This window comes from Leuciscus leuciscus (genome assembly GCF_965113295.1).
Source record: "Leuciscus leuciscus genome assembly, chromosome: 4".
In the NCBI taxonomy this organism is placed as follows: Eukaryota; Metazoa; Chordata; class Actinopteri; order Cypriniformes; family Leuciscidae; genus Leuciscus; species Leuciscus leuciscus.
In genome coordinates, this window is record NC_138728.1 from 42,433,718 (window position 1) to 42,460,498 (window position 26,781).

General features: G+C 42.2%; 3 protein-coding genes and 1 long non-coding RNA gene across 4 annotated transcripts; 3 read left to right on the forward strand and 1 right to left on the reverse strand.

Annotated features, from left to right (window-relative positions):
- The first annotated feature begins 1,580 nt into the window (after positions 1–1,580).
- Positions 1,581–4,464, forward strand: LOC309496101 (uncharacterized protein). The gene is made up of 4 exons (XM_082166087.1): positions 1,581–2,050; positions 2,225–2,275; positions 2,657–2,788; positions 3,411–4,464. Exons 1-4 carry the CDS (start codon positions 1,636–1,638, stop codon positions 3,710–3,712), a joined length of 900 nt encoding a protein of 299 aa, XP_082022213.1. The 5' UTR covers positions 1,581–1,635; the 3' UTR covers positions 3,713–4,464.
- A 13,369-nt stretch (positions 4,465–17,833) lies between these two features.
- On the forward strand, positions 17,834–20,314 carry LOC309496413 (uncharacterized protein; the record flags this gene model as incomplete). The annotated part of the gene is made up of 5 exons (XM_082166406.1): positions 17,834–18,383; positions 19,020–19,149; positions 19,366–19,603; positions 19,699–19,969; positions 20,108–20,314. Exons 1-5 carry the CDS (start codon positions 18,093–18,095, stop codon positions 20,312–20,314), a joined length of 1,137 nt encoding a protein of 378 aa, XP_082022532.1. The 5' UTR covers positions 17,834–18,092.
- On the forward strand, positions 20,308–23,923 carry LOC309496135 (uncharacterized protein). Its single transcript, XM_082166154.1, has 4 exons — positions 20,308–21,336; positions 21,703–21,889; positions 21,989–22,596; positions 23,843–23,923. The coding sequence occupies exons 1-3, from the start codon at positions 21,289–21,291 to the stop codon at positions 22,186–22,188; spliced, it is 435 nt and encodes a 144-aa protein (XP_082022280.1). The 5' UTR covers positions 20,308–21,288; the 3' UTR covers positions 22,189–22,596; positions 23,843–23,923.
- Positions 23,924–24,550: 627 nt separating this feature from the next.
- Positions 24,551–25,675, reverse strand: LOC309496963. Its single transcript, XR_014205299.1, has 3 exons — positions 25,222–25,675; positions 24,953–25,107; positions 24,551–24,690 (listed from the first exon to the last, which is right to left on the reverse strand). It is a non-coding gene; the product is annotated as an uncharacterized lncRNA (long non-coding RNA).
- Positions 25,676–26,781: the final 1,106 nt, after the last annotated feature.

Genomic DNA, 26,781 nt, shown 5'->3' on the forward strand with positions numbered 1-26,781 from the left:
GCAAGCTGCTAAGGCAAGGTAGAAACTGCTATTGTGGTTTTGTTTATTGTTTTCTAAGCGTAATGTTATGTTCCTTGTTTGTTGCAGCATTTTGATGCTTCAGGAACGGGGCTGATGACTAATATATCAGTGGATAGCATGAGCTACTAAAACCAGGTATTAGCCGTATCGATAGTTGGTATTTCATTGTTTTGTTTTAGAAATGTACTAACTTGTGCATTTTTATTGTAGGACTCTGGACTTCTATTTTATTGTAGACTGTTATCTGTCTAATTTAGAATTTTGTTTTCTACTGTTTTTTTTTTATCTAATATGGTGTTTTAATGAGTCTTTGAACTCACTGGAAATTGTTTTAAGTGTCCTCAGCATATGTTGAGTGAGTCCCTCTTTTTGACTAGACATTTTGTTGGGAAGTAATGACATAGCATGGTGTTCATGAGAATGAAGGATTGCTGAGCTGTTTGTTTAAATGTGTTTGTTCTTTTTAGGTTTTCCCAGGGGGTGGCACTCAAGGGGCAGTGGGCGCACGTGTGGTGTTTACTTGTAGTGAATGCAGTGGTTTGGTGTGAGGGTGTCACATATAGGTAAATGCTGTGGTGAATGCCTGTGTTTCTGTTTTCAGCGATTGTTATCTGGGAATAACTTACCGCTGGATGGTGCGATTGACCAATCAGAATCAAGTATTCCACAGAGCCATGTAATAATAAATAATAAGGTTAAAGGTGTTAAGATCAAAGTTCACACCACAAAACAACAGCTCACGTTATTGTACCATAAAACAAGTTATTGTGAACCAGTTACTGGGAAACCCAAAATCTAGGCCATTCTTGTACATGAAAAGCTGTAAATCAGGTTAATAATTACATTTAATGTTTTATACATGTAATACATGTCATTCAAATTATATGTATATGTTATATAGTAGCAGCAAGGAAATAATGACATTGATTTTTTCCTCAAACTACCTTTTTGTATTTATTAATCCTTGCATTTATTCAGTTCTACTTCTGTTAATACAGGATGTTGTTGCATGTGGGGGGAAAACATTTTAAAGGAATTTTGTGAATTAAACTCCATCAGCAACATTTTGTCAACATAAATCTGATAAACCTGTCATGTGACCATCTATATCAGAGGTCAGAAATATACCAGAGGTCAGGATAATCACTGTCACTCAAACTTGCATATCGATGTACATTTTTGAGGTAATCATCCCTCACAGTCACAGCCTTTTTTATTTTGTTAGGTGCTGATAAATATTATTAAAGTGTGAGATTTTAACCATTCAACGACCGGAGGTGTGTGCTTCTGTGATTATCCCTCCGCTGATCTTATAACAAAAATAAAATAATAATTATAATAAAATATATATATATATATATATATATATATATATATGAGTCAAAGTTATTTTCTGTTGGGATCAACATAGTGCCACAAATGTTGTGAATAGAGATAAACATCCACTGAAACTGGAACATCCCTTTGATTATGATTAACAATTAACTTGAACTACTTGTTTATTTGAAGCAATGTAAATCATTTACAAAAGACAGTAAATCAGGACACTATAAAAGGAACATGAGAGACTGTGAGGATGACAGAGCAAGAGCTGGAAACAAACATCAGTGAAGAATGAAGGGTTTAGTATGTTTACTGCTGCTGTTGGAAACCTTTGTGTGTGTCGTACAGCATCAGGTAGATGGAGGACTCAATGAGAATGAGATCAGTCAACAGCTCAGATCTGAGGACGGAAGACAGAATCCACCTCAAACAGACACTTTGAGAGATGAAGCTTCAACTGACAGCCAACAAAACTGCCATCTGTGCTTCACTGACATCCATGCAGCGCTGAGAGAACTGACCGCCACCGTTACAGAGCAGAAAGTGAACATCAGAGAACTGACCGCCACCGTTACAGAGCAGAAAGTGAACATCAGAGAACTGACCGCCACAGTTACAGAGCAGAAAGTGAACATCAGAGCTTTAGAGACGCAACTGAGTGAACAACAGACCTTTATCCTGGAAGAGCTGAACAAGAAAAATGATGGTACCTCACCAAAACATTCACTCTTTTATCAATGATCCTCAAAGTAAAACACCAATGCAATACATTGCATAGTGTAAATGTTAGTATAAAATTGAGTGTATACTGTGTAAATTGTGTTATCTATTACAATAAACAGTGTAAATGTCATTTAACAGAATCTTTATTCCTTCACAGAAATGTCAAATCTTACTCTGGGTCAAGTGGAGTTGAGAAAGGAAAATAGAGGTGAAAGTGTGCTTGAATGATGTTAAATTCAGTCTATACAGGTGAAACTCGAAAAATTTGAATATCATGCAAAAGTTATAATTCTGATGATAATGGCTTACAGCTTATGAAAACCCCAAATTCAAAATCTCAGAAAATTAGAATATTATATGAAAACAATAAAAAAAAGGATTTTAAATACAGAAATGTCAGCCATCTGAAAAGTATAATCATGCATATGTATATAGTTACATATACTAAATGTATTAGTTTCACCTTTTAATTTGAATTACTGAAATACACAAACTTTTGCACGATATTCTAATTTTTCGAGTTTCACCTGTACATTCTCAGTGTAATAGAGTAATATATCACAATATTGCTTATGTTTTTCAATAACAGACAGAGAAATAGCTTTTTCTGCTGGACTGATGAAATCTGGCAGTGGATATATTGGTCCTTTTACCACTGAAATCACACTAACCTACAGGGACGTCTTCACAAACATAGGGAACGCCTACAACCCAATTACAGGTAATGATCAATGAAATGAGTCATAAAACTCAGTTTATAATAATGAAAACCCTTCTGCTCCATTCAGACCTCTCTGCAGTTGTGTAATGTGTATAAGAGAATTAGGGGCTGTTTACACGACACCGTTTTCAATTAAACACGTAAAGATTTGTATGTGATTCAGGTTTATGCGCTTTGGCCGTTCATTCACACGTTCATTCATTGGGGGACTGAAAACGCAAACGTTTGAATTTGGGCTTCAAAGTGCAAGTTTTTGGAAACAATATCATTATCGTCTCCGTGTAAACAACAAAAACGTGAATTTGTGAAAACTGTGATGTCATGCGTAATACGTGATCAGTCTATAGGTGTGTGGTGTTTCTTTACAAAGTGATGTTGCCACCTACTGGCCAGGCAGCAGAATACAGCGTTTAAAGTAGTTTCCACGAACCCGTGTTAATGGGGATTGTTTTGACTGTCTGTGAAAAATGCAAAGAAAAAACTTGTCCATATTTAGTACATTGTTGTAATGTAAACAGCCTGAAATGATCTGCCATCTTTTGAAAATATAACACAGTGTGCTTGATAATTAAACAATAATACAGGAAACAGCTGATTCTGTATCTCTTGTTATTTGATTTAGGTGTTTTCATAGCCCCGCTGAAAGGAGCGTACATGTTCAGAATCTCTGTATTGGGTCATGGACCAACTGTAGCAGCTGCATCCATTTATAAGAATGGAGAGCGTGTGGTTTCGGCATATGGTCATCAGCCTCAGTATGTGTTAAACTCCTCGAATGGAGTTGTGTTGATCCTGGAGGTTGGAGATGTTGTCTATGTGAGACTTTGGTCTGGCAGGAGGATATATGATGACCAGGATAACCACAACACTTTCAGTGGTTTCCTACTGTTTCCCTTAAGAGAACAGGAGCTTTGCAGAATGTGATTCCAATAATTCTGAACCTTCAGTGTATGATTTAAGATGGAAATCATGAAGAATCATTAACATATGAACCTGTATTAATGAGGTAAAATGTGTGTGTTTGAAATTTGCAATAGATTACTGTACACTCAAAAAAAATGCTGGGTTATATATATATATATATCAGTGGGGATTTCTTTAAGACTGTTAGGGAAGCTCGGCCTCCCCTATAATGTACAAAAAATGAATGGTCAAATATGTACTATTGTGTTAACATTTTATTGACTTAAAATGCGTTAGAAAACGTTCATCTCAAAGACGAGTTCGTTCAGAATCAGCTACATATAGCAGGTCGGCTGACTCGATTTCCTTCTCATACATTCCCGTAGCGCCACAGTGCATTTCCCTGTTGAAGCCCAGTGTCCATTGACTTCAGTGGGGCTGCTTTGAACAGTTTTTTTCAGTGCTTCGAAACTAGATGGTCATTGGATAAATGCTGCGATTATGTCCCGTCCACGGACGCTCAGCGTCTCTGGGGTTAATGAGGAGTGGGCTGGGCTGGACTCTGGGCTTCTGCGTGATGATTGGAGGGTCTGTCGAAAGACTGCATCTCCTCTTGATTGACAGCGATTTCATACAATAAAAAGTCGCTGATGCTGAAGCTATTCGAGCTCAGTCCCATCGCGGATTTTTCAAGTGTAGTCGAAAGACAAACTACTGCAAACTATTTCTTGGTATTTGCGTGTTGAAATTGCTAGCCAATTTTCATAATACATTTCAAAAAATTACACATTTTTACCTTTATTATATTATTACTTATTATATATTTTTATTATTAGTAGCAATAATTAAAAAATCATTATTAAAAAAAAATATATAGTAGTATTATACTATACTATATTATATTATTATTTATACCTTTATTATATTATTACATTTATACAATTATATTTAACTCTGCTGGCCATTGAGAGGACACTGGTCAAGTCACTGGAAAAGACGCCTAGTTGGTACGACAGGGTCACAGAGCATTTTCCTGAAAAGGAACGTTGAATTTACGTTTAAATAAATAGACAATTTTTATGATGTAGGCCAAAAATGAGCTTCCCCTCTTTGAAAGACCAGCAGCCGCCACTGCTGGTATATATATTAGGAGTGTAATGGTTCACAAAATTTACGGTTCGGTTCGATACAATACACTTGTGTCACGGTTCGGTTCGGTACGTTTTCGATACAGCAAAAAGAAAGAAATGCCAGAGAAATTTCCTTGATTTAATTTTTTTTATTCTTTTTTTTTATTAAAACTAACATCATAAAGTATGATATTTTTTTACTTTGAGCAATTCTGGAACTATAATTGACTCTTCTTAGGAGCATATAAAACAAAACAGCTCCTTGGAAAAAATGAAACGTAATATTGTAGTAGTTTTAAACAAAGGTTTATTTTAGTTCAGATTAACATTTGAGGGCAGCAATTGTATTCATAATGTAAAAATAAAACCAACGTAATGTTACTTGAAAGCATTAGCCGACTATTCCTGCCAAACTTCCATGGTTGCAGTTAGTGTTACTACAGTAAATCCATGGTGAATGTTACTGATCTGTGGACACTGGTTAGTTCATTCATGGCACAATGTTTCTTCCTGGCTTCCACGTCAGCGCTGTTTGATCCGTTAATAACGGAGAAATGTGAATATTTCTCACTAGATCTCATAGCGATGTTATTACTTCTGTGGCGAATTCAAATGCTTTCTTTACTGGATCTCTTATTAGCGCTGTGTAGTAACAGTGTCCCATGATCACGATCGGCTCGCGCTGCACTGGTCCAAACTGATAAACGGTCCTTCAACCACACAATAACAAGCAGTTTCGTTCCGCTTCCATTACGTTTGCCATTTGATGTTGGGCAATGTTGTGGTCGCACGCGACCTGCCTACATTTGAAATAACGAAATTTTGCTCGCCAGGAAAAATGGTCCAATGAACCGTTCGGTTTGAAAATGCGTACCGAAAACCGAACCGAAAGCCTCATACCGAACGGTTCAATACGAATACATGTATCGTTACACCCCTAATATATATATATACACACACACAATAATAATAACAATAATAATAGTACTGTTTATAGATTAAATTAAAGTGTTTAATGCAGGAAAAAATAATCATAAATACATTCATCATGTTTAATCAACAATTAGTCTTATGGAGGGGGAATCATATGTAAAATGTTGGTATGGTACGTTAAAAGATTATAAAATGGCAGGTGTAAACGTGTAAATTGTGTTTCAAGCGTAAATAAAAAGATTTGCAACATTTACTGTTGTTTTGTTCTGTACTATAAGTGTAATTCATGTATTGTGAAACTGCAGCTTCATGCTAACGACATAAACATAAATATGAATTTAAATTTAATTTACAATCTTACGTACACTTCCACAAATCTTACCCTGCACATGCAAATCTTTTTGGCATCATCATCAACTTTTACGTCATTATATAGTGGTCTTCTGAACACAAATTGTTTCAGAGCAGTATTTTCTAATGTTTATTTGATGAAAGAAATATGTATAAATGTGTTTGTGCCCCTATTAGTCAACTACAATTACAGTAAAATAGTGTAATGCACCTACCGTGGAAAACAACTGCTTTTTAAGTAACTTTCCCAGTGTTTATTTATTACATGTTGTATTTTACAATATATTTCACAAGATGGATTTTGCTATTAACAATGTTTTCATCCCCCCAAAAATAAAAAAACAGGTACAGTAAACTATACAGTGGTTTCAACATGTGATTGCTAGTGACGTCACTTGCAGAGGAAGAGCAGGTGACTGAGTCTGAGCGCTCAAGTCATATTTTATAAAAATAAATGTAGGCTACTTTATCATAAAATAGTCAGTTGAAGTACGTAATATCTCCAATAACGCCAACATTTATTTTTATAAAATATGACCACTTTGCCCATTTACCCCCCGCAGAAATGTAGGCTATTCAGAGACTGATTTAATAAACATTTTAAAGTAAAAATATATTTGAAAGAGTATTTTTTATTTGGATTTATTATATGAAATAGGCTAAAAATGGCTGGGTCGTCTCGGAGAGAAAGGCGGATTCTTCCATGTTTTGACCACAAGATGTCGTTAGTGTCTAATGTGTTGATTACATTAGTAATGATGCTTATGATACAGTTGAGGGGAAAGTCATTTCTTCTTAAAGCTTTAATTCACTATCGTAACCACAATGCAATTTTAATTAAAATATGGGTAAAATATTTGTCAAATATAAATACGGAAAATTATTTTAAATTAATATGGTATATTTAAGTATTGTTTTTCTTAAAGTGTGACTGTAGCCCATTGTACATTAAAATAGTGTACGTCTAGAAAAGATGAGTAGTCTATGTGTTAATAAAAGTCAGCACGAGATAAGAGTTGTATAAAGAACAGTTTATTAAAACATAAGTAACAATACAAATAGAGTAACAATAATAATGTAAATATAATGCACAGTAATTACATTGAGACATAAAGAACAAAAACGTACTCGGTTACTAACGTAACCTCGGTTCTCTCTAGAAGAGGGAACGAGTACTGCGTAAGATATCTTACGCTAGGGGAAAATCCTTTTCCGCGAGATATTGAAGCCAAAAATTATCCTTAATTTTGTAATAATGCAAAACGCGTTGCAGCAGCAATGCAGACATAGGCGAGACAGCTCGCGCGCCTATTGGCTGCTCTGCGGCAACTGCAGCAGCCTATCGAGCGAGGCCTGGCGTGACGTCAGACCCAATCAGGGCACTTCGCGCCCGCTGCGTCACGTCCCGCCGAAATGGGCGTGGTCTAGGCCTATAAATATCGCTCGCAGGCAGCTATTATCTGGTTTTTCATCATCGAAGCAACCAGAGCGTGTGCATGCACGGCAAGATACGCAGTACTCGTTCCCTCTTCTAGAGAGAACCGAGGTTACGTTAGTAACCGAGTACGTTCTCTTACGAGAGGTCTCTCGTACTGCGTAAGATATCTTACGCTAGGGGACCCAATGTAAAACGCCGTGCATGCTGAGATCTGACACCAAAGACCCAAGGGCGAAAGCCCGGGGTACATATAGTGCACAATCACTCAGTGAACTCACAGGGAGTCCGGGAAGAAGGAGGGGTGCAGCCTCACTTTTCCACATAAAGTAGCGTCGATGGGACGCGAATTTCATCATACAGTCAGGGCGGGGTACGGCCTGAACTGATGGGGAAAAATGTGGGTCTTACACAGTTTGCCCAGCTTTATACTGTCGAACGCTGAGCTGTGCTCAGCAAACGCAGCATTCTGAGCTGAACGCATCAGGTCAGATAATACTGGTAGTTTAGACCGACAGCAGCCTGGCCTGCAGGGCGGGAACCTCTAGGTTATAAAACCTTATAAATGTAGACGGGGAGGCCCAGCCTGCCGCCATACAAATATCTTGCAAGGCAATCCCACTTGACCAGGCCCACGAAGAGGCCATGCCTCTCGTGGAGTGCGCTCTGACACCCAAAGGGCACTGCATGCCCTTGGAGGCGTATGACAGTGCTATAGCATCAACTATCCATCTGGATAGGCTCTGTTTCGACGCGGCTAGTCCCTTAGAACGTCCGCTAAACGAAACAAAGAGCTGTTCCGTCTGTCTGAAAACAGACGAGCGAGACACATAAGCTCGTAATGCCCTGACTGGGCAAAGGAGGCTCGCGTCTCTTTCCTCATCAGGGACCGGCAGGGCTGACAGAGAGATAATCTGCGCCCTAAACGGTGTGTTGAGGGATTTTGGAACATAACCGTGCTTAGGTTTGAGTATAACTTTTGAGTCATTGGGCCCAAACTCCATGCACGCCGCGCTCACAGAGAGCGCGTGCAGATCCCCTATGTGCTTCACTGAAGCGAGAGCCAGCAAAAACACCGTTTTGAAAGACAGGTGTTTCAAATCGATTGACTGTAAAGGCTCAAATGGCGCACCTTTCATGGCTTCCAGAACCGTAGAAAGGTCCCATACGGGGACTGAGGGAGGTCTGGGAGGATTCAGTCTCTTAGCTCCTCTAAGGAAGCGGATGACTAAATCGTTCCTTCCTATTGACTGACCAAGCGTTGTTTCTGAGAACGCTGCTATAGCCGCCACATAAACTTTGAGCGTGGAGGGGGCCCTGCCCCCATCCAACAGCTCTTGTAGGAAGGAAAGCACCTCCGTCACATCACAGTTTGTGGGTGACACACCACGGGCTGTGCACCAGCCCGAGAACACTGACCATTCCGAAGAATAGAGTCGTCTTGTAGACGGAGCTCTAGCCTGCGTGATCGTGTTTAATACTCCTTTAGGGAGTCCAACATGTACCCGTTGATGGCCCAGACATGAAGGGACCATAGTTCCGGGTGAGGATGCCAGATCGAGCCGCGGGCCTGTGAGAGGAGATCTCTCCTCACTGGTACTGGCCACGGGGCAGTACTTGCTAACTGCATCACGGCTGGAAACCAAGGTTGGTTTTTCCAGAACGGTGCTACCAGCAGTACTGAGCATCCTTCTTCCCTGATCCGTTCTATCACCTGAGGCAGGAGAGAGACGGGAGGAAAAGCATAGAGCGGGCGGCGGGGCCACACATGGGCCAGCGCGCTCCTGCTCTTGGAGAAAAATTCTTGACAGTGAGCGTTTTCTTGAGACGCAAACAGGTCCACTTCCGCTCTGCCGAATTTCTTCCACAGCAGTTGGACTGTCTGTGGGTGTAGAGACCATTCGCCTGCCGGAACATTGTTCCTGGACAGTCTGTCCGGTCCTAAATTCAAGATCCCTGGCACGTGCGCTGCTCTGAGCGAGCGCAGGTTGCACTGAGCCCATACCAGGAGGCGTTCTGCCAGCCTGTACAGTTTCTCGGATCTGATGCCGCCCTGGCGATTTATGTAGGACACCACAGACATGTTGTCCGAACGGACCAAGACGTGGTGACCTTTTATTTGGGGACAAAAACGCGTCAGCGCGTTGTCTACTGCCAGCATTTCGAGGCAGTTTATGTGCAGGAGCTTCTCCCGTTCTGACCACTGGCCGAAGAACGGTCTGCCCTCGAGCAGCGCTCCCCATCCCGAGGTGGACGCGTCCGTGGACACCACTTTCACCCTCGAGGAAGTCCCCAGGCTTACACCTGATTGGTACCAGTCGTTCGCTTTCCAGGGTTTCAGAGCTGTAACGCATTTCTGATTGACCCTGAGGCGAAGCAAACCGGGTGCCCACGCTTCGCGTGGGACTCGCGCTTTCAGCCAAAACTGCAGCGGGCGCATGCGGAGCAGACCCAGCTGGAGCACTGACGATGCTGAGGCCATGAAACCTAGCATCTTCTGAAATTTCTTGAGCGGGACAAACGCGCCGCAGCGAAAAGAGTTCGCTGTGCGTCGAATGTCTACCGCGCGCTGTTGTGATAGTCGCGCTATCATGGATAGTGAGTCCAGTTCTGTGCCCAGGAAAGATATTTTCTGACTGGGTGACAGGGAGCTCTTTGCCCAATTGACACTCAGACCCAAATCCTCGAGGTGATCGAGTAAAATGGTCGTGTGTTCTATGAGCACTGCGTGAGATTGCGCTAGAATCAGCCTATCGTCCAAATAGTTCAGCACTCGCATGCCTCTCATTCTGAGGGGTGCGAGCGCCGCATCCATGCACTTCGTAAATGTACGGGGTGCCAGGGACAAACCGAACGGCAGGACTGTGTACTGATATGCCTGGCCCTCGAAGGCGAATCTCAAATATCGCCTGTGACGTGACGCTATCTGTATTTGAAAATACGCGTCTTTCAGATCTATTGACACAAACCAATCTCCTTGGCGAATCTGCACAAGGATTTGCCTGGTCGTGAGCATCCTGAACTGTCGCTTCACAAGCACTTTGTTCAGTTGCCTTAGATCTAGTATGGGTCTGAGACCCCCGTCTTTTTTCGGTACCAGGAAGTATCTGCTGTATAGCCCTCCCTCTCTCTGATTTTGAGAGAGAGGTTCTATGGCCCCTTTGCTCAATAGTTTCGTCACTTCGGCTCGAAGTAGATGTGCTACTTCTGTTTTTACCGTGGTCTCGACGCGCGCCACATAGCGGCGAGGGCGTCGGCGAAACTGCAGCGAATAGCCTCTTTCTATAATGTTCAGCACCCACTTCGAGACCCCGGGTAGCTTTGCCCATGCGTCTGCATGGATAGCTAGGGGTCGAATACGAAGCGCGCTCCGCTCGCTCAGCGATGGAGAAGCTTCGGTGTGCTGTAACACAAGCGTGTCGCTCGTGACATTTGAGGCATGGGGCGCGCTGATGACAGCGGGCAGATTGCCTGCGCTCGACTCCTCTGCGGTGGTTAACCGCGAGGGGGAGGGCTGGGCGGTTCCCGTGGGAACTGTCATGTCTATGTGTGGATGTGGGCGCGGGACAGCGGGCACATTTATCACACCGAAAGCATCGTTCGCTTGCGTGAAGCGAGTGCACGTTGGTTTCGTTTTTACAGAAACCGTGAGACATGCATAACGTGGTGTTAGTGGGCACTGGGTAGTGGGCACGCTCACCATGTTTGAAGCGCAACCGATCTGAGTCGGTTTTATGTGCGCGAGCCCTGTGTGACAGGCTGTGCTTATGTGTAGGGATGGGCACTGGGCAGTGGGCATTCTTACTACACACGAAACACCATCGGCCGTGGCCGGGACACCAGAAAATACACTCTTTTGGGGATTTATCTGGGTAGCCGTGAAAACGGCATTTGTGTGCAGGCAAGCGGGTGACAGAACCGACTTGTTGGCTGCAGAAAACACTGGAACAGTCACATTTTCTGGAACTGGACGAGCGAATAGCTTTGGTGTGAGTCCGGCCGCAGCGGGACTGGAACACCGTCGTTTTCCTAGCTGTGCTAGGACGACTTCGGGGCCTCGGGCTTCACCGTGATCCTAGGTCGCGAGCCGCGTCCTGCGGGGCGGCGACCGGATGAGCGGGAGCGCGGTCTCGCGCCTCTGGCCTGGCGGCGCTGTGAAGTGGAGGCAGTGGACGGTGGCTGTGAGCTCTGAGCAGACGGTTTCGCACGGCCTGCTGCAGAGCTGGAGCGCTTCGGGAGGAAGTGCTTCATAGCCTGAGACGCTTTCTGTACCTCTGCGAATCTCTCCGCGAAATCCTTGACGGAGGATCCAAAGAGGCCTGTAGCGGAAAGCGGGGCGTCGAGGAACGCGGTGCGTTCAGACTCGGCCATCTCCGAGAGCGTCAGCCAGAGATGTCTCTCAGACACGGTGAGAGAAGCCATAGTCCGTCCAATGGCTTGTGCTGCGGACTTAGTAGCACGAAGAGCGAGGTCCGTGGCACTCCTTAAGTCCGGCACGCAGATCGCGTCAGGTCCTTCCTCGTCCAGCTTACGGAGGAGATCGGCCTGGAAGATCTGGAGCGTTGCCATGGTGTGCAACGCTGACGCAGCTTGCCCGGCGGCGGAGAAAGCGCGGTGGAGCAAGCTTGACGTCGTGCGGCAAGCTTTAGAGGGTAGGGCCGGTTTAGCGCGCCGTCCAGCGGAGGGCGGGCATAAGTGGGCCGCTATCGCCTCTTCAACCGGCGGCAGCGAGAGGTATCCTTTGTTCTTGGCATCGTCAACGGCGGAGAATGCCAAAGAAACAGCAGGACGCACTCTAGCAGAATAGGGGGCGCTCCAGGACTTGGCGACTTCTTCGTGTAACTCAGGAAGAAAGGGCGCCGGTCTGGACACAGGCGAAGCGCGCTCCCCAGGCAGGAAAAATCCATCCAGCCGGTTGTGAGCGGGCTGCTCAGGCGAAGACCACTCGAGGCCGAGGCTCGCCGCGGCCTGTGCGAGTACTCGCATGAGTTCCGTCTCAATGGAAGCTCTCTTGCCTGACGATGTGCGGGCAGGGGGTGCGGGGTCCTCAGAGCCCGCCCAATCCTCACTGCCTGACGCCAGGATAGAGCAGGAATCATCCTCTCCCAGCAGGGCTTCCTCATCCACGATATCAACGGAAGCGGCGGCAGACGGCGGCCGCTGTCCGTCAGGAAGCGAAACAGAAGAAGCAAGCGGGCGAACCGGCGAGCTTTGGCGGCTGAGGGAGGGTTCCGGGGCCCGCTGGGCACGGCGCTTTTTACGGCGCGACGCCGCGGCGGGCGGGGGAGCAGTCTCGGTGAAGACGGCTAGGCGAGTCCTCAGAGTCGCCATTGCCATCAGCTCGCAGTGAGGGCATCCGCCGTCAGCGAGCGCGAGAGCTGCATGTTCCTCACCCAGGCAGGAAACGCAGATCACGTGGCGGTCCCCGTCGCTGAGTGTGGCTCTGCACGAGCCGCAGGAAGGCATCTTTAAAAAGACGCTAGCTCTTTTAGAAATGTGTGTCGCGGTGGCGACACACACACACAGAAATACAGTGTAATAAAAGAGAAGGATATAAGCGCCGGAAAGCGCAGCAGGAAGGCAGGAAGGCGGCGCGGCCAGCGACTTCAGTGACTCGTCCCGCTGAAGGTGCTCTCTCTCGACGGCGCGGCTTCTAATCCAGCTCCAGCGATGCGTGTGCTTCGCTTGAAGGATGAAAAATCAGATAATAGCTGCCTGCGAGCGATATTTATAGGCCTAGACCACGCCCATTTCGGCGGGACGTGACGCAGCGGGCGCGAAGTGCCCTGATTGGGTCTGACGTCACGCCAGGCCTCACTCGATAGGCTGCTGCAGTTGCCGCAGAGCAGCCAATAGGCGCGCGAGCTGTCTCGCCTATGTCTGCATTGCTGCTGCAACGCGTTTTGCATTATTACAAAATTAAGGATAATTTTTGGCTTCAATATCTCGCGGAAAAGGATTTTCCCCTAGCGTAAGATATCTTACGCAGTACGAGAGACCTCTCGTAAGAGAACTATGCTATTTAAAATACAACAACAGAACAGAACTTGAAGTAGCCTATTTATAGGCAACATAGATATTTTAGTTTTCAACTTTATTTTTAATGTGAACGTTATTTGGGAAAATTTGAAATTGTACATGTTAACATTTGATTACTAGTAGAACATCATTGACATTTGAACATTTATTTTACATTAGTTTTGAACAATTAAACTGTTTAATTAAGGCGAGACACTACAGGTGAAGTTAAACATTTTAACTTGGACATATCACCATGAAACTTTACCAGTTGATTACTCACATGAATATGAGAAAAAAAAAATCTATTGCAAGTTCTCTGTAATTTTGTTTAAACATGCTAATCAGGCTATATCTAAATATGCACTAATTTGCATATATTTTGAAGTGACGAATCTGACCATTGAAAAAAACAATGTTCAAAATTATTGTTGCATTTTGTTGATATATTCAATGAAAAGACATTACCAGAGGGGATTATGAATTGCTCCTTATGTTACCCTGTAAATCAGAAAATACTCCCAATAGTCTTCAAAAATTGATTTCCGCCCTATTTTTCATAAAATGTTATTTAAATCAGGCCAAGAATGATATATATCAACAAATCCCTCTGGACAAACCTTCACAATATAGTTAGGAATATGTCTGTAAAGTTTGGTGTATGTAGGTGCTACATAAGTGGAAAATCGTCACTAGGAGTGTGAGAAAAAAATCATTTTGAGAAAACGGCTTTTAAAGATTTTTATGGCAAAATTCCACTAATTTCTATTGAAATTTGAAAGCCATGAATTACAGACAAAATATGCTTTAAGTCCAAGTAAAATCCATGTATCACACTGTTTAACATCCAAAACTCATTATTGCTTCATGCATCACTGATCATAACACCCAAAACAACACATCACCAGTCCATCACACAGGTGTGACAAAAACGAAATATATCACACCCACAGTAGAACGTCACAGCAACATCACGTGACGCTTCTGAAGATGACTGCAGAGTCAGCAGTCGAAACTGTCAAGGTATGACAACAAACTTTAAGCCTGTCGTATAAGAAAGAATCACTTATAAATACAAATAGTTGGCTAAATGAACTTGTTTGGATTAACACATCAACATGGCCTTCAACTGAAGACCATTACATCACAAACTTCAAACTGACAGAACACAACCTTTACACCTAGTTCCCCCAAGTTAATTTACAGTCTACATATCCATGCCAGCACCATATGTAGGGCCCTCCTCCATCTCCTGCTGGTGTCTTTTCACTTTTTGGGCTGTGCTTACACTTTTACGGCTCCGTTTTGCACTAGCGGAATGGACACTATTGGCTTTTGAAATCCTAACCATGTCGTCATCCTTCATTGCATTGACAGTTACGACTGTGCTCTGAAGCCACAGTTTCTCCATCACAGCCAGCATGGCAGAGGCACCCTCATTAAATATAGAAATAGCCATACTGGCTGCAGCCTCAACTCTGCTTTTCCCCACAAAGACTGTTTTTGGACATCGGGCCCATATGACCGAGTTAAAGCATTCGTTGGCGTTTGAGCAGGCTGTCACTGGACATCCGGTGATAGACAGGGATGAGCTTCTGACCCACCTCCCGTGATAAAAAGTTTCCTGTGTGAAGACTATGGCTCTCTGACTTTTTTCCATTCCCCTCTGCTCTCCTGTACTAACACCAGGATGGATTACACCTAGTGTGTGTAGGACTTTCATCACTAGACATGGAGTGGAGGAGACCTGCCCATATTTCCAGTGACCCTTGATTATTTAGAATAGCCCCCCTGTAATAATTCTGCAAGGCTTTATGTAACACCCACTCGACAGAAGTATACACAACAAAATTGACTCAATGCTTACAGGTAGCAACTACAATTTGGTTCAATACACTGAGACAGATCAATGGGCCAATCAGAAGATACAAAGCTCGAAGGAGGCAAAGCACACACAACACACAAGTTTGAGGTTTTAGATTTTTGTTCTATTGGCTGTTATGATTTTTTTTTTCTTTGTGTTGATGTAATGAATGTAATGAACAGTAAATAATAAATGACAAAGATAAACCAAATGTAAGGTCAAACTTTTAACAAAAAAAGGGGGGAGGGGGGGTACATATTGTACAATACAATATGATCAACCCTAATCAAGTTCTTATTTGAAATAAATTGATAAACCCAAAAAGAAAACAAGTAAAATAAATTCTTCAACAAAACTTTTTCTTTCTTGACTCTTTGGTTGATAAATTGCCTCTTTTCTTTTCGGCTTAGGTTTGAATTTCTTGGTTTCTCTAATTTAAATATGACTATTTGTTGTAGATTAATAAGTTTAGTTTCGATTTAAGGTCCTAATTTTCCTGTCTTTATTGTAGTTTAAACCAGTTGCTTCAAATACAAACTCAAATCAGTATTTTAACCCAGATGATTCAATTAGAGTAACAATTGACATGAATTTACCTCAAAAATGTACAATATGTATATATAACCAGATAACACTTCTTTTAAGATATACATACATACATATATATATATATATATATATATATATATATTTGTAACCGTCTCCCTATCCACTCCTAGTGAGACATGTTACAAGATCATTTTGAGGGAGGGACTCACAGACCAAACTGGTTTTAAGAATATAAAGAGTGTAAACAGTTCAAAGATAAACCTCAACACACCAATAGAAATGCTTTCAGTTTATATCAGACGACCCAGACAAGTATAGACACCACCCAGCAAACACTCAATATACAATAATATAAACCCCAAAGATTCACACAAAAGCAATACTGTCATTGATGAGTAGCAATAGTAATAAGAACTGATAACATTAGTTTTTCATTGTCCTGTGATCCATAGAGTTCATCCAATGTTTTGTATCATAGAATCAATTGTTCCATTTGCAGTGATGGAGAGGAATAGAATAATAGTCCCGTGACTGAGGTGAAGCAGCAATTAGTAACAATCCACAATGACTCCAAATCCCAAACGAACGCAGTCGGGCTTTGAAGCCCCTGTCCATTAGGAATTCATGTTCCTGTTGGAATTTCAATCTTGAGCCTCATTGACAAAAAGGAAAATAGATGATACTCAAAGAGTCCTTCTACAAACAAAACATACATACTAGCATTAGCACGCTGGTTTCAAAACAAACAACAACCGTAAAACCCAACAAACTAAATACAGTTTACACAGGAAATAACCACAGTTGACATAAATCAGACAAAGAAAAACACTTACTTGATTGAGCTTGAAACAATAGTTTCTCAACCTGGACTCTAAACAGATTGGGTGAACTAAGAGAGAAGAACCATGCTTCCCTTTCCACACCATAACCTGGGGCCTGTACCATGAAGCCGGTTTAGGTGGCTAGCCAGCTATGTTTCAGTTTCCGCCAACCCTGGGTTTTAGGTACTATGAAAGTAGCTCGGCTTTAATCGGTGTTCGTTGCCATGGTATCTTACGCTGCACGGCTAACCTGCTCCGGGGCAGGTTATGTTCTGGATTCAAGATCTCAGACCTAAGTTTGACCAATCAGCTGAGAGCAAAGAAACATATAGGTGACGTAACTTATTCCCAGTGTCTGTTGCAATGACTTCACCTTTTCTTCTAAATCCGGTGGACATCTCAGCGCAAATTGTTTGACGAGCACTTTGTAGAGAGAGTTTTTAGCCAGACAAAATCCCCTTGCCTTTCATGATAGTTACTTGTATGAAAGACACAGATTTTCCACGGAAGGAATGTCTTATCTTTGCAAACTTCTTGAGCCGCACATAAAGAATTTAACACATCGAATTCATGCACTTACTGTACCGCAAATGGAACTGCGTTGCGTTTTTTTGCAAGTGGTATATACTTGCACGGTGGGTGACGCACAAAAGCTAGGGGAAAACACGGTCTGTCGAACCATTCGCAAGGTGGTCCTTGCTCTGCAGGAGTACATGAATAGTTTCATTAATAGTGTTCCCCGGACATTTATCGACCATGTCAATAAAAGAGGGCTTTTATAAAATTGCCGGTAAGATATATTGATAGGGTGACATCACATGAACACATTTTATTTTTATTTATTTTTCAAAAAGCAAATTTCACAAATGTACTATACAATATAATACATGTTAAGAATTATTTTAAATCTTTATTATTATTCTGTTAATCTTATGACAGGAGTCATTGCAACATGTATGCGGTCTATTGCTCCAATCTCCACTGCTCTAGGGGAACATGAGGCAGATTATGTTAATAGGAAGTCCTATCACAGCCTTAAAGACCCACTCCGATGAAAATCATGTTTTTCTAGGTGTTAACATGTTCTTGTAGCATTTTTCTCATGTTAGAGGACATATCTTGAGAAAAATAAGCTCAAAGTTGTATTTCTGAGTATTTCTGCATTCAAATGTCTGTGAATCAGTAGCAGACGCTAAAATGCCGTTTAAAATAGACTGGAGTTGTGACGTAGTAACTCCACTGGGCGGGGCCACAAGCTCATAAGTCCCGCCCGCTCAGGTTCTGAGGAGTAGAGAAGACGATGGCGGATCAACACCTATGTGCGGTAGCGGGTTGCAATGCTAAGAGGAGAGATAGTGGTATTAGCTTTCATGCTTTACCCAAACATGTTGCTGTAAGAGATAGATGGATTATGTTCCTTGGTCACGGCAATGTTAAAAACCACACATCGGTTTGCGGTCAGCACTTCACTGAAGAATGTTTCACCAACTGGCAGGAGAAAAAAATGGGCTTCGTCACTAAATTATTTTTGAAGCCTGATGCAGTGCCTTCCATCAAGACACCATCAACTGGACAGCCTGTGTCTTTACCGGTAAGTTTATTTTTTTTTTTCTGTCGGGAGCTAGTTCAACGATCCCGCCTGTTTGCTAGCACAGTGCGGCCAAAGTGGCGCTTTTCTGTCAGGAGCCAATTCAACGATCCCGCCTGTTTGCTCGTTACATCAGCTAACGTTATCTACCTGGCAAAAAAGCCAGTGCTGCATTATGTAAATAAGTCACTTTTCACTGTCTATCAATCGTCATCTAAATTCCGCGCTCGTTCAAGTAACGTTAGACTAGCACACGCAGGGTGGCGACGAGTTTAGCCTGTCGCAGTCGTTTCATCACTCGTGAGAGAGTCAGTCAGTTTTTCAGATAGAGCGGTGACAGTAGCGTCATAATAATTCCGAAATTCCGATCAATCCACTGATACTAAATATGTCCTGATTGATCACTGTGGGAGGGATGAAATATCGAAGCGAAGTCGAGCTGTTTTTTACCGTGACATCTCGGAGTGAAAATATGATTGGTGATCGGTGATAACTTTGATTAACTTCGGATAATAATAATTAACGTGTATATAATACTGTAATGCTTCTATATTGACTATATGACTTCTACCTTACTGAGAAAAGTGTATGATTAATGGTAAAGTTATTTATTGTGTTCTGTTTTCGCTGTTTCTTCAGAGTAACGTCACTTCTGCGGCGGCCACACAGACAAGAGATGTAGGCTGTCAGTGGGAGCCACAGAAGAGGGGAAGGTCAACTGTGGCCACCCAGCTGTCAGAGTATACTCTCAAATCCATTCGAAGTAAAGGTAAGTGTTGCTTTGTGTAATTGACATGATCTAATGATTTCTATTGTTTTTAATATTTTTTAGATATTCTTTGTATGCACCGTTTCTTAAAATTGAATATGTGAATGTCACTTATTATTATGAAAATAGTGACACCGGATGTGTATTGACCCCTGGACTGTAATATGTAGTCATAGTAATACATGTCTGTTCATATTTAAAATTGTCATATTACAGCTATCCAAGTCAATCCATCCACCAGTTCCTTTGGAACCAATACTGAGGTGAAAGCAGAGTTTGGAGGATTTACTTCAACACCGGACAAGACAAGGCCCCCACCTTTGAAAAGGAGACGCCTTGAGACATTGCTGGATGACACAGAGGATCTGGATGATGCTGAGGAAGAACCAGTTGACAGTTCTCAGTCAACATATCACCCCAGCATGTCTTCTTTGAGTGACTCAACCATTGTCAGGTGATAACTTACTATGTAGTCGAATTGCTGTATTATGTTTTATGAAAAGAGAGATGAAGAAATATAATATATTTCATCCTCCACCCACCCCACAGCCCTCCAACACCAATACAAGATATTGTAAAATATCTTGTATATGAAGATTGCCTCCTTGCTCTGTTCCATGACTGTCCAATTTGTCAGCGGACATGTGAGCTGGAGAAGTATGTCAGGGGAACATTTTTGTCAATCAGACAGAAATGTCCTTTCTGTGACTATTCCAGGCAGTGGAAAAGTCAGCCGATCATCGGCAGCACCCCAGCAGGCAACCTGCAGTTATCTGCTGCAGTACACTTTACTGGCACGTCATTTAGACAGATCAGCAAAGTAAGTAACAGTACATAAATATGAATAAATGTAGCAAGAAGTGGATAAAAAATATACAGCATTAATGGACGTATGTGTGTGTACTTTCTGTCTAATTTCAAAACATAATCAACTCATCAAGATTTGGTTGTGTTACAGGTTCTGTCTGCACTTAAAGTCTGCAACATAGTAGAGAGCACATATTTTCTCCATGCCTCATCATTTATGGAGCCATGTGTTTTCGCTGTGTGGAAGCGGACCCAAGCAGACCTGATCCAGGAAACAAAGAGTAGGCCTGGGGGAGCCGAGCTTGGGGGTGACATGAGAGCCGTCAGCCCGGGACACTGTGCAAAATATGGCTCTTAGGGTGCTTTCACACCTGCCTCATTTAGTTCGGTTGAATCGCACTAGAGTTCGTTTTCCCCGTTGGTGCGGTTCGTTTGGGCTGGTGTGAATGCGGCAATCGCACTCGGGTGCGCACCAAAAGCGGACCAAACAAGCGGACCGAGACCTGCTCGAAGAGGTGGTCTCGGTACGCTTTGAAACGAACTCTGGAGCGGTTCGTTTGTGGTGAGAACGTGATCCGACCTCGAACAGAACCAACTGCCAAAGAAATGCGCATTTTTGGACTAAACCAGTTGCCGTAGTCAACTGCGCTGTGATTATGGGATGAGGAGAAATGTTTGTTGACAGTTTGCACTCGCGGACAAACTTGGAGTTGTGAGGAGGTGCGGAGCCTGATAGAAATTATTAACAGCCGCATCCTCGCTTCATTCTCAAATATTATTGTTTGTCTAAAGTGGTGTAAACTATAATAACCTATGACCAAGGATACAATCAGCCCACGCAGTCGTCTCTCCATAGTAAACGGTGGCGTGTTATGCACGCGTCGCCTCCTCCTGAAGTGACTCGCCGCGTGCATTGAATAAAATTTTTTTTTAAGCCGCATCCTCGCTTTGGACAAACTATATAATAAACTATGACTAGGGATACAATCAGCCCACGCAGTCGTCTCTCCATAGTAAAAAGTGGTGTGTTGTCTGCCGGATGTTCCTCCTCTTTGCTTAATTCCGGGAGTTCTGTTGGAATTTTCCTGCACGTTAATTCTGACAATCGAAGTGCAGTTATGAAAATACGTTCAAGACCCATCTGGCCAACGAGTGATGTGGATGTTGTCACATGACTGCATTTTGGTTCGTTTCATAAACTGATCCGGACCAGAGCGATAAGTGTGGTGTGAAAAGAAACCAAAACGCCTGAAAAATGCTACAAAGTATCATTTTTCTCCCTTGGTCCGGACCAAATGTACCGAACTACAGATGTGAAAGCACCCTTCCTCAATGATGGACCTCAACACGGGAAAAATTATTGATGTCCAGTTGGTGCAGGTGAGATTATGGCACATGCCCACTTAGTCCAAAAGGTACAGGATATTGTCTTGTACTTTTGTGCATTTTGGACTACATGCTCACGTAGAAATGGTAAAGTTTGATTTCCCCCAGAAGTCTAGGAGCCCAATAAAAACATTTAATTTATTTCTGAATTAGATTTTATTCATTTATGCTCATGTGCAAAACCTGAATAATTCACAGTTTAAAATCAATCTATGAAAATAAATGTCACATGGTGAATATGACAGTCTGACCTTCTGCATTAATCATTTATTTTAATATCTCACCTATGACAGAATGTTGATGTGAAATAGAAAAAAAAAATCATGTGTTTGTGCAATATTGTTTTCTCTATCCCCACAGAGTAACGAATGTGGCGGCAGTGCCAAAATGGAGAAAGAGGGCCTGATTAGGAGTCTCGATTTCCTGGAAAAATCTGCTGTGAAAGTTGCATCAATTGTTACTGACAGACACTCTCAAATCCAGAAGTTTTTGAGAATTGAGAGGAACGATATTGAGCACTTTTATGATGTTTGGCATGTTGCCAAAGGTGAAGTAAATTTAAAAAATTGTTATTCACATGGTTCTTGAACTTTGATATACACGGTCCCATGTAACAGACTTCCATTTGCTCATTCTCGCCATTCAGGTGTTTCGAAGAAAGTAGAGGCTCTGGCAAAGATGAAGGACTGCAATGAGTTAAAGAGATGGCAGCAGAGCCTGGTAAACCATCTGTACTGGTGTGCCATCTCTTCCTCATCGGGTGAAGAAGCTGTAGCTAAGTGGACCTCATTCAGTAATCATGTCCAGAACATCCACAGCCATGACAACGAACGTCCTCTTCCCTGAGTGTCTGCACCCTGCCTTGGATGGAAGCCGCCCGAAAAAGTGGTTGAAATCAGGCATGTAATCTCAAGATCATTTAGTGTACCGGTATCCATGCTTTTGTTTTCTATAAATAATACATATCAACATTAATTTGCCAACTTGTTTGTGCTATTGCACAACTTTCCTAAAAGTGATATTGGATATGTGTATGGAAAAAGAATATTCTAATATTAATGCTATCAATATTTTAATTGCAGCATCAACGGCTTTGTTTAAACTGCAGAGGATTGTGTCAAACAAATACCTCTTAAAAGGTGTGGCAAAACTCAGCCCAAAGCACCAAACATCGGCCATTGAGGGTTTCCACAGCGTCATTCTGCGATTTGCCCCCAAAAATGTTGTCTTCTCCTACAGGGGAATGCTATGCAGGTAAACAGAATAGTCAATTTATTTGTTATTTTGAAAAGCACACACCTGTCTCTCACCTATATTCTTATGGTGCGTTCACACCGGACGCGAATAGTGCGTCAGGCGCGAGTGATTTCAATGTTAAGTCAATGCAAAGACGTGTTACGCACGTAAAAAATTCCTGCGGCGCGGTAGACGCGATTTCGCCTCATTCGCGCGTCAAGTTCGCGCGAATTGAGCTTCTGGCGCGTTACGCGCGAATGATTTTATTAGTGCTTTTTGTGCATTCACGCGTTTGACGCGAATTCGCGTCTGCCGCCCGAGTTGGAAAATCTGAACTTCTGCGTCAATTCGCGCCGCGTTAACCAATCAGGAGCCTGCTTGCTGCTGTCACGTGGTGAACTGACAGTTTATAATGTTATTTTATGTTTGGCCTCAATAAATTATTTTGTAATATGACTAAAATGCACAACAAAGCAAATCTTTCACATAAAAACTCGATTTCAATATGAGAGATACTCATTTTTTATTGAATGCTATTTATTCCATATCTATTCTAGATTATATGAAACTTTATTAATCTAATGTAAAGACAACAAACACAATTTAGTGTATAAAAACTTTTTAAAAAAAATCACAGGACAGGTTTCACTTTTGGAGGCTGGCTCCATTTATTATCAAAACAAAAATAAATGACAGATTAGGTTGGTGCGGGTGAGGGTGAACCTCGCGCCGGGCTGTACAGCGCGGGCTCGTCATGCAGCGACCACTCGAGGCCGAGGCTTATACGGCCTACGCTGTCCTCGTCAGCGTCCTCACCGTTAGGTCCACCAAACCTACCTCCTGGAGCAAATTGTGAAACTCCTGAAACCCTCCGGAGGGTCTGGTGGACCCGAGTACAGCGACGATGTCCCCTACGCAGCTGTTTCTGCTCTCCAGAGCATATACGAGCGGTGACTCTCTCGATTAATGCTACTGCTAATGCTCGATAAACATCTAAAAAAGATGGCCGCCAACAGGTTTCGAAACTTTCGCCTCCGACGCGTGTGATGCGCGTAAATTTCATTTCAAACTTTTGATTTTACGCGCGTCAATTTCGCTCTTGACGCGCGAATTAACACAAAGTGGTCAAGCGTATAACTAGACGCGGCAGGCGCGAATTTGACGTGCTATTCGCGTTTGGTGTGAACGCAGCATTAGTTGAATCCAGGTTGGAATTTATTCATTTGTTTTTTCGGATGGCCATTTTATATATTTGTGATTTCAGGTTGTATCTCGCTTCGCTGCATTTTAATGAAAATGGAAACAGGGAACAGCTGACGTCTAGAGACGGAACACCAGCATACAATATCAAATACCCCAAGCACAAGAAAGGAAAACACACGATCCAGACACTGAAGAAAAAACCATCATATGGTAGATTAAAGACATATCAATAATTGTTTTATTTTTATTTATTTTTTTGGTACATACAGATTAATGATTATCTTTTCTTCCCAGCCTATGTGGACAACCTAATGCGCGTCTTCTTCGACGAGGTGCTGCATGAACCAGCAAAATTCACTGTTGAGCTTCAGGAACTGAAGATCCCAGACACCCTGTGTTCTCAGTTCCACAGACCAGACAAGCAAGAGGCTGTTGCTGCCTATGTATCTTGCTTCAGCCACTGATGCACTTTATTTTGCGTCTTGGCAGACCTCAAACACAAATGACATGGCAGTCTATTCTTTCTGGTTGATTATTTTAATTCATATGATGTTTAATTTCAATCATTAACAGACAGTGCCTGGAGTCAGGGTCAGGACAACATAGAGAGGATATATATATATATATATATATATATATATATATATATATATATATATATATATAGATAGATAGATAGATAGATAGATAGATATACATTATATATATATATATATATATAGATATAGATATATATATAGATATAGAGAGATCTAGTGGTGTAAGAAGCCAACATAATTTCCCTCAGGGTCTGGATACTGCTGGCTGATACTGACCACGACACAGGATGGGATCACTATTCTATTGCCATGGCCCAAGTACCCCCACACCCAGCTGACAAACTGGCGGTAGGCCAGATACCTCCTCTGCCTGTGAAAAAATGCAAGATTATAACTACTGTATATACTTAAATGTATACTTTGATAATAATAATAATAATAAAATGTGATTACTGTTTTAGTAAATCTTTATTTGTTGCAATATTTTGTGCTACAAAAATCTGAAATGCAGACATTTTTGACACAACACGATGTGGGATCTTGTGATTTCTCCTATGCATCTTTTGATGTGCAGGAACTGTATTTTAGTATTATATATTTTATTACTGAATAGGGAACAGTATTTTACTTACGCATTATAAACATTTATTAGCAAAGGGCCGTGGAGGGCTCTGAAAATATTTAGGGCGTTCTCAAGTGCAAATTCATCCAGGCACACTGGCTCTAATCCTGGGTGAAGACTCATACAGGTAGGAGGCTGCAGTAGAGCCCTTAGTTTGACAACAACCTAAAAGGGGAGAAATACCGACAGCATCAATTATGTGGACAGTGGCCTATATTGGAGACAAAATAATTATCAATACAATTGTAAATAAGTAATTTATAGCATCATATAATATACCTTGGGTATTTCCCAGCAGCAAATATTCTCAGAAGCAATGGGCATTGTAATGCATTTACCACATGAGCACCTGATGGGGGAGGGGGGGAATAATAAATACATGCACAATTTAACTTTAAACTTTAGACTTAGGTTTTCAATGTGCTCTATAAGTAAACTTAAATTTAGATTTGATTCTGCAGCACTATGATTTATTCTTTGTGTGATAGCTATGAAAACTTAAAAAAGGCTAATCTGACTAAATGTTTGGAGCATGTCCACAAACATATTTATTTACTAACATGTTATTAGGAGATATTGGCCTGAAAATAGTCAGTTCAAGAGATTACAAAGACAATACCATTCTGATACATCCACTTGTAGACGACTTGAACTATGTACGTCCTCTTGTTCATCTTGTTCCTCGTCCGAGCTGGCATCTGGCTCAAAACTGTAGGGCTGGATAGCTCCAATATTGTTCTCCATTTTTGTTGCAACGGTAATGACAGGTTGGGGGTGAAAAGCTAGGTGCTAGCGGGAGGGAGAGAGAGCTCTCAGCAACGAGGAGGGGGAGGGTCGTCTCCGTGCCAACGGCTCCGCCCACAACGCAGAGGCGAATTGCTAATGAGCTACTGCCGCTCTGCTGAAGCAAAGTCCCAGAAAACGGCACAGGTTTTGTGATTTTGGCTAAAAATGGCATAATCATAATTTAAAGACCACTGAGAATGTTTAAAAATAGCTCAAAATATGATCGGAGTGGGACTTTAATGTTCAGGTAGAGATGATTATTTTCTGTGAGATGAATCTTTAAATATTAACAGATATAACAATGATCTACTAAACATTTCTTCTGCAGACGACTTGTGGTCATGAACGTATGATCACAAGTTTGGATGCCAAATGGCCTGGCTCCAGTGCTTGTCTCACAAATTTTCCGTGAGTCTGTGTTGTGTCAGCGCTTTGAGGAAAGCAAGTTAAATTTGGTACAGTACAAAACACTGTTAATTTGAACTGAGATAGAAAAACCTACACACTAACCCTCTGACCTCAGACAGGGCCACAGCACCGCTTCAATGTGGCCCTCAGTAAAACCAGAGTGAAGATAGAGATGACCTTTGGCCTCCTAAAGGCACATTTCAACTGTGTTCGGCCCTTAAGAGTCACCAGAGAAGCCAGTAGAAAGGAGCGAGAAACACCACAAAACCAGCTTCTCCCCGATGAAAACTGACCTGATCACACTTGACCACCCAGCTGGTGCAGATGTAGATGCAATCACCATACAATATTACACTTAATAAAGCACATTGAAACTGCAGATAGGTCTCAAACTGTTTTATTGGTTTTGTGGGATGGGAGGGAGAAAGAGAGCAAGAGAAAGTTGCATTAATAAATATTAATACAAAAGTGTTACTTGGTTAAATAAGTTCACATACTGAGATCAGTTTTATCCAGCTGTTTGATCTCCAATTTAATTTTTTTATTTTTTGGAGCCTCCTCAGCTCACAGTCCAGCTCCTTTAGTGTGCAGTCTAGTTCAAGACTCCTTTTGTACAGGGCCCTGACTGAGTCTGTTTCCACCTGA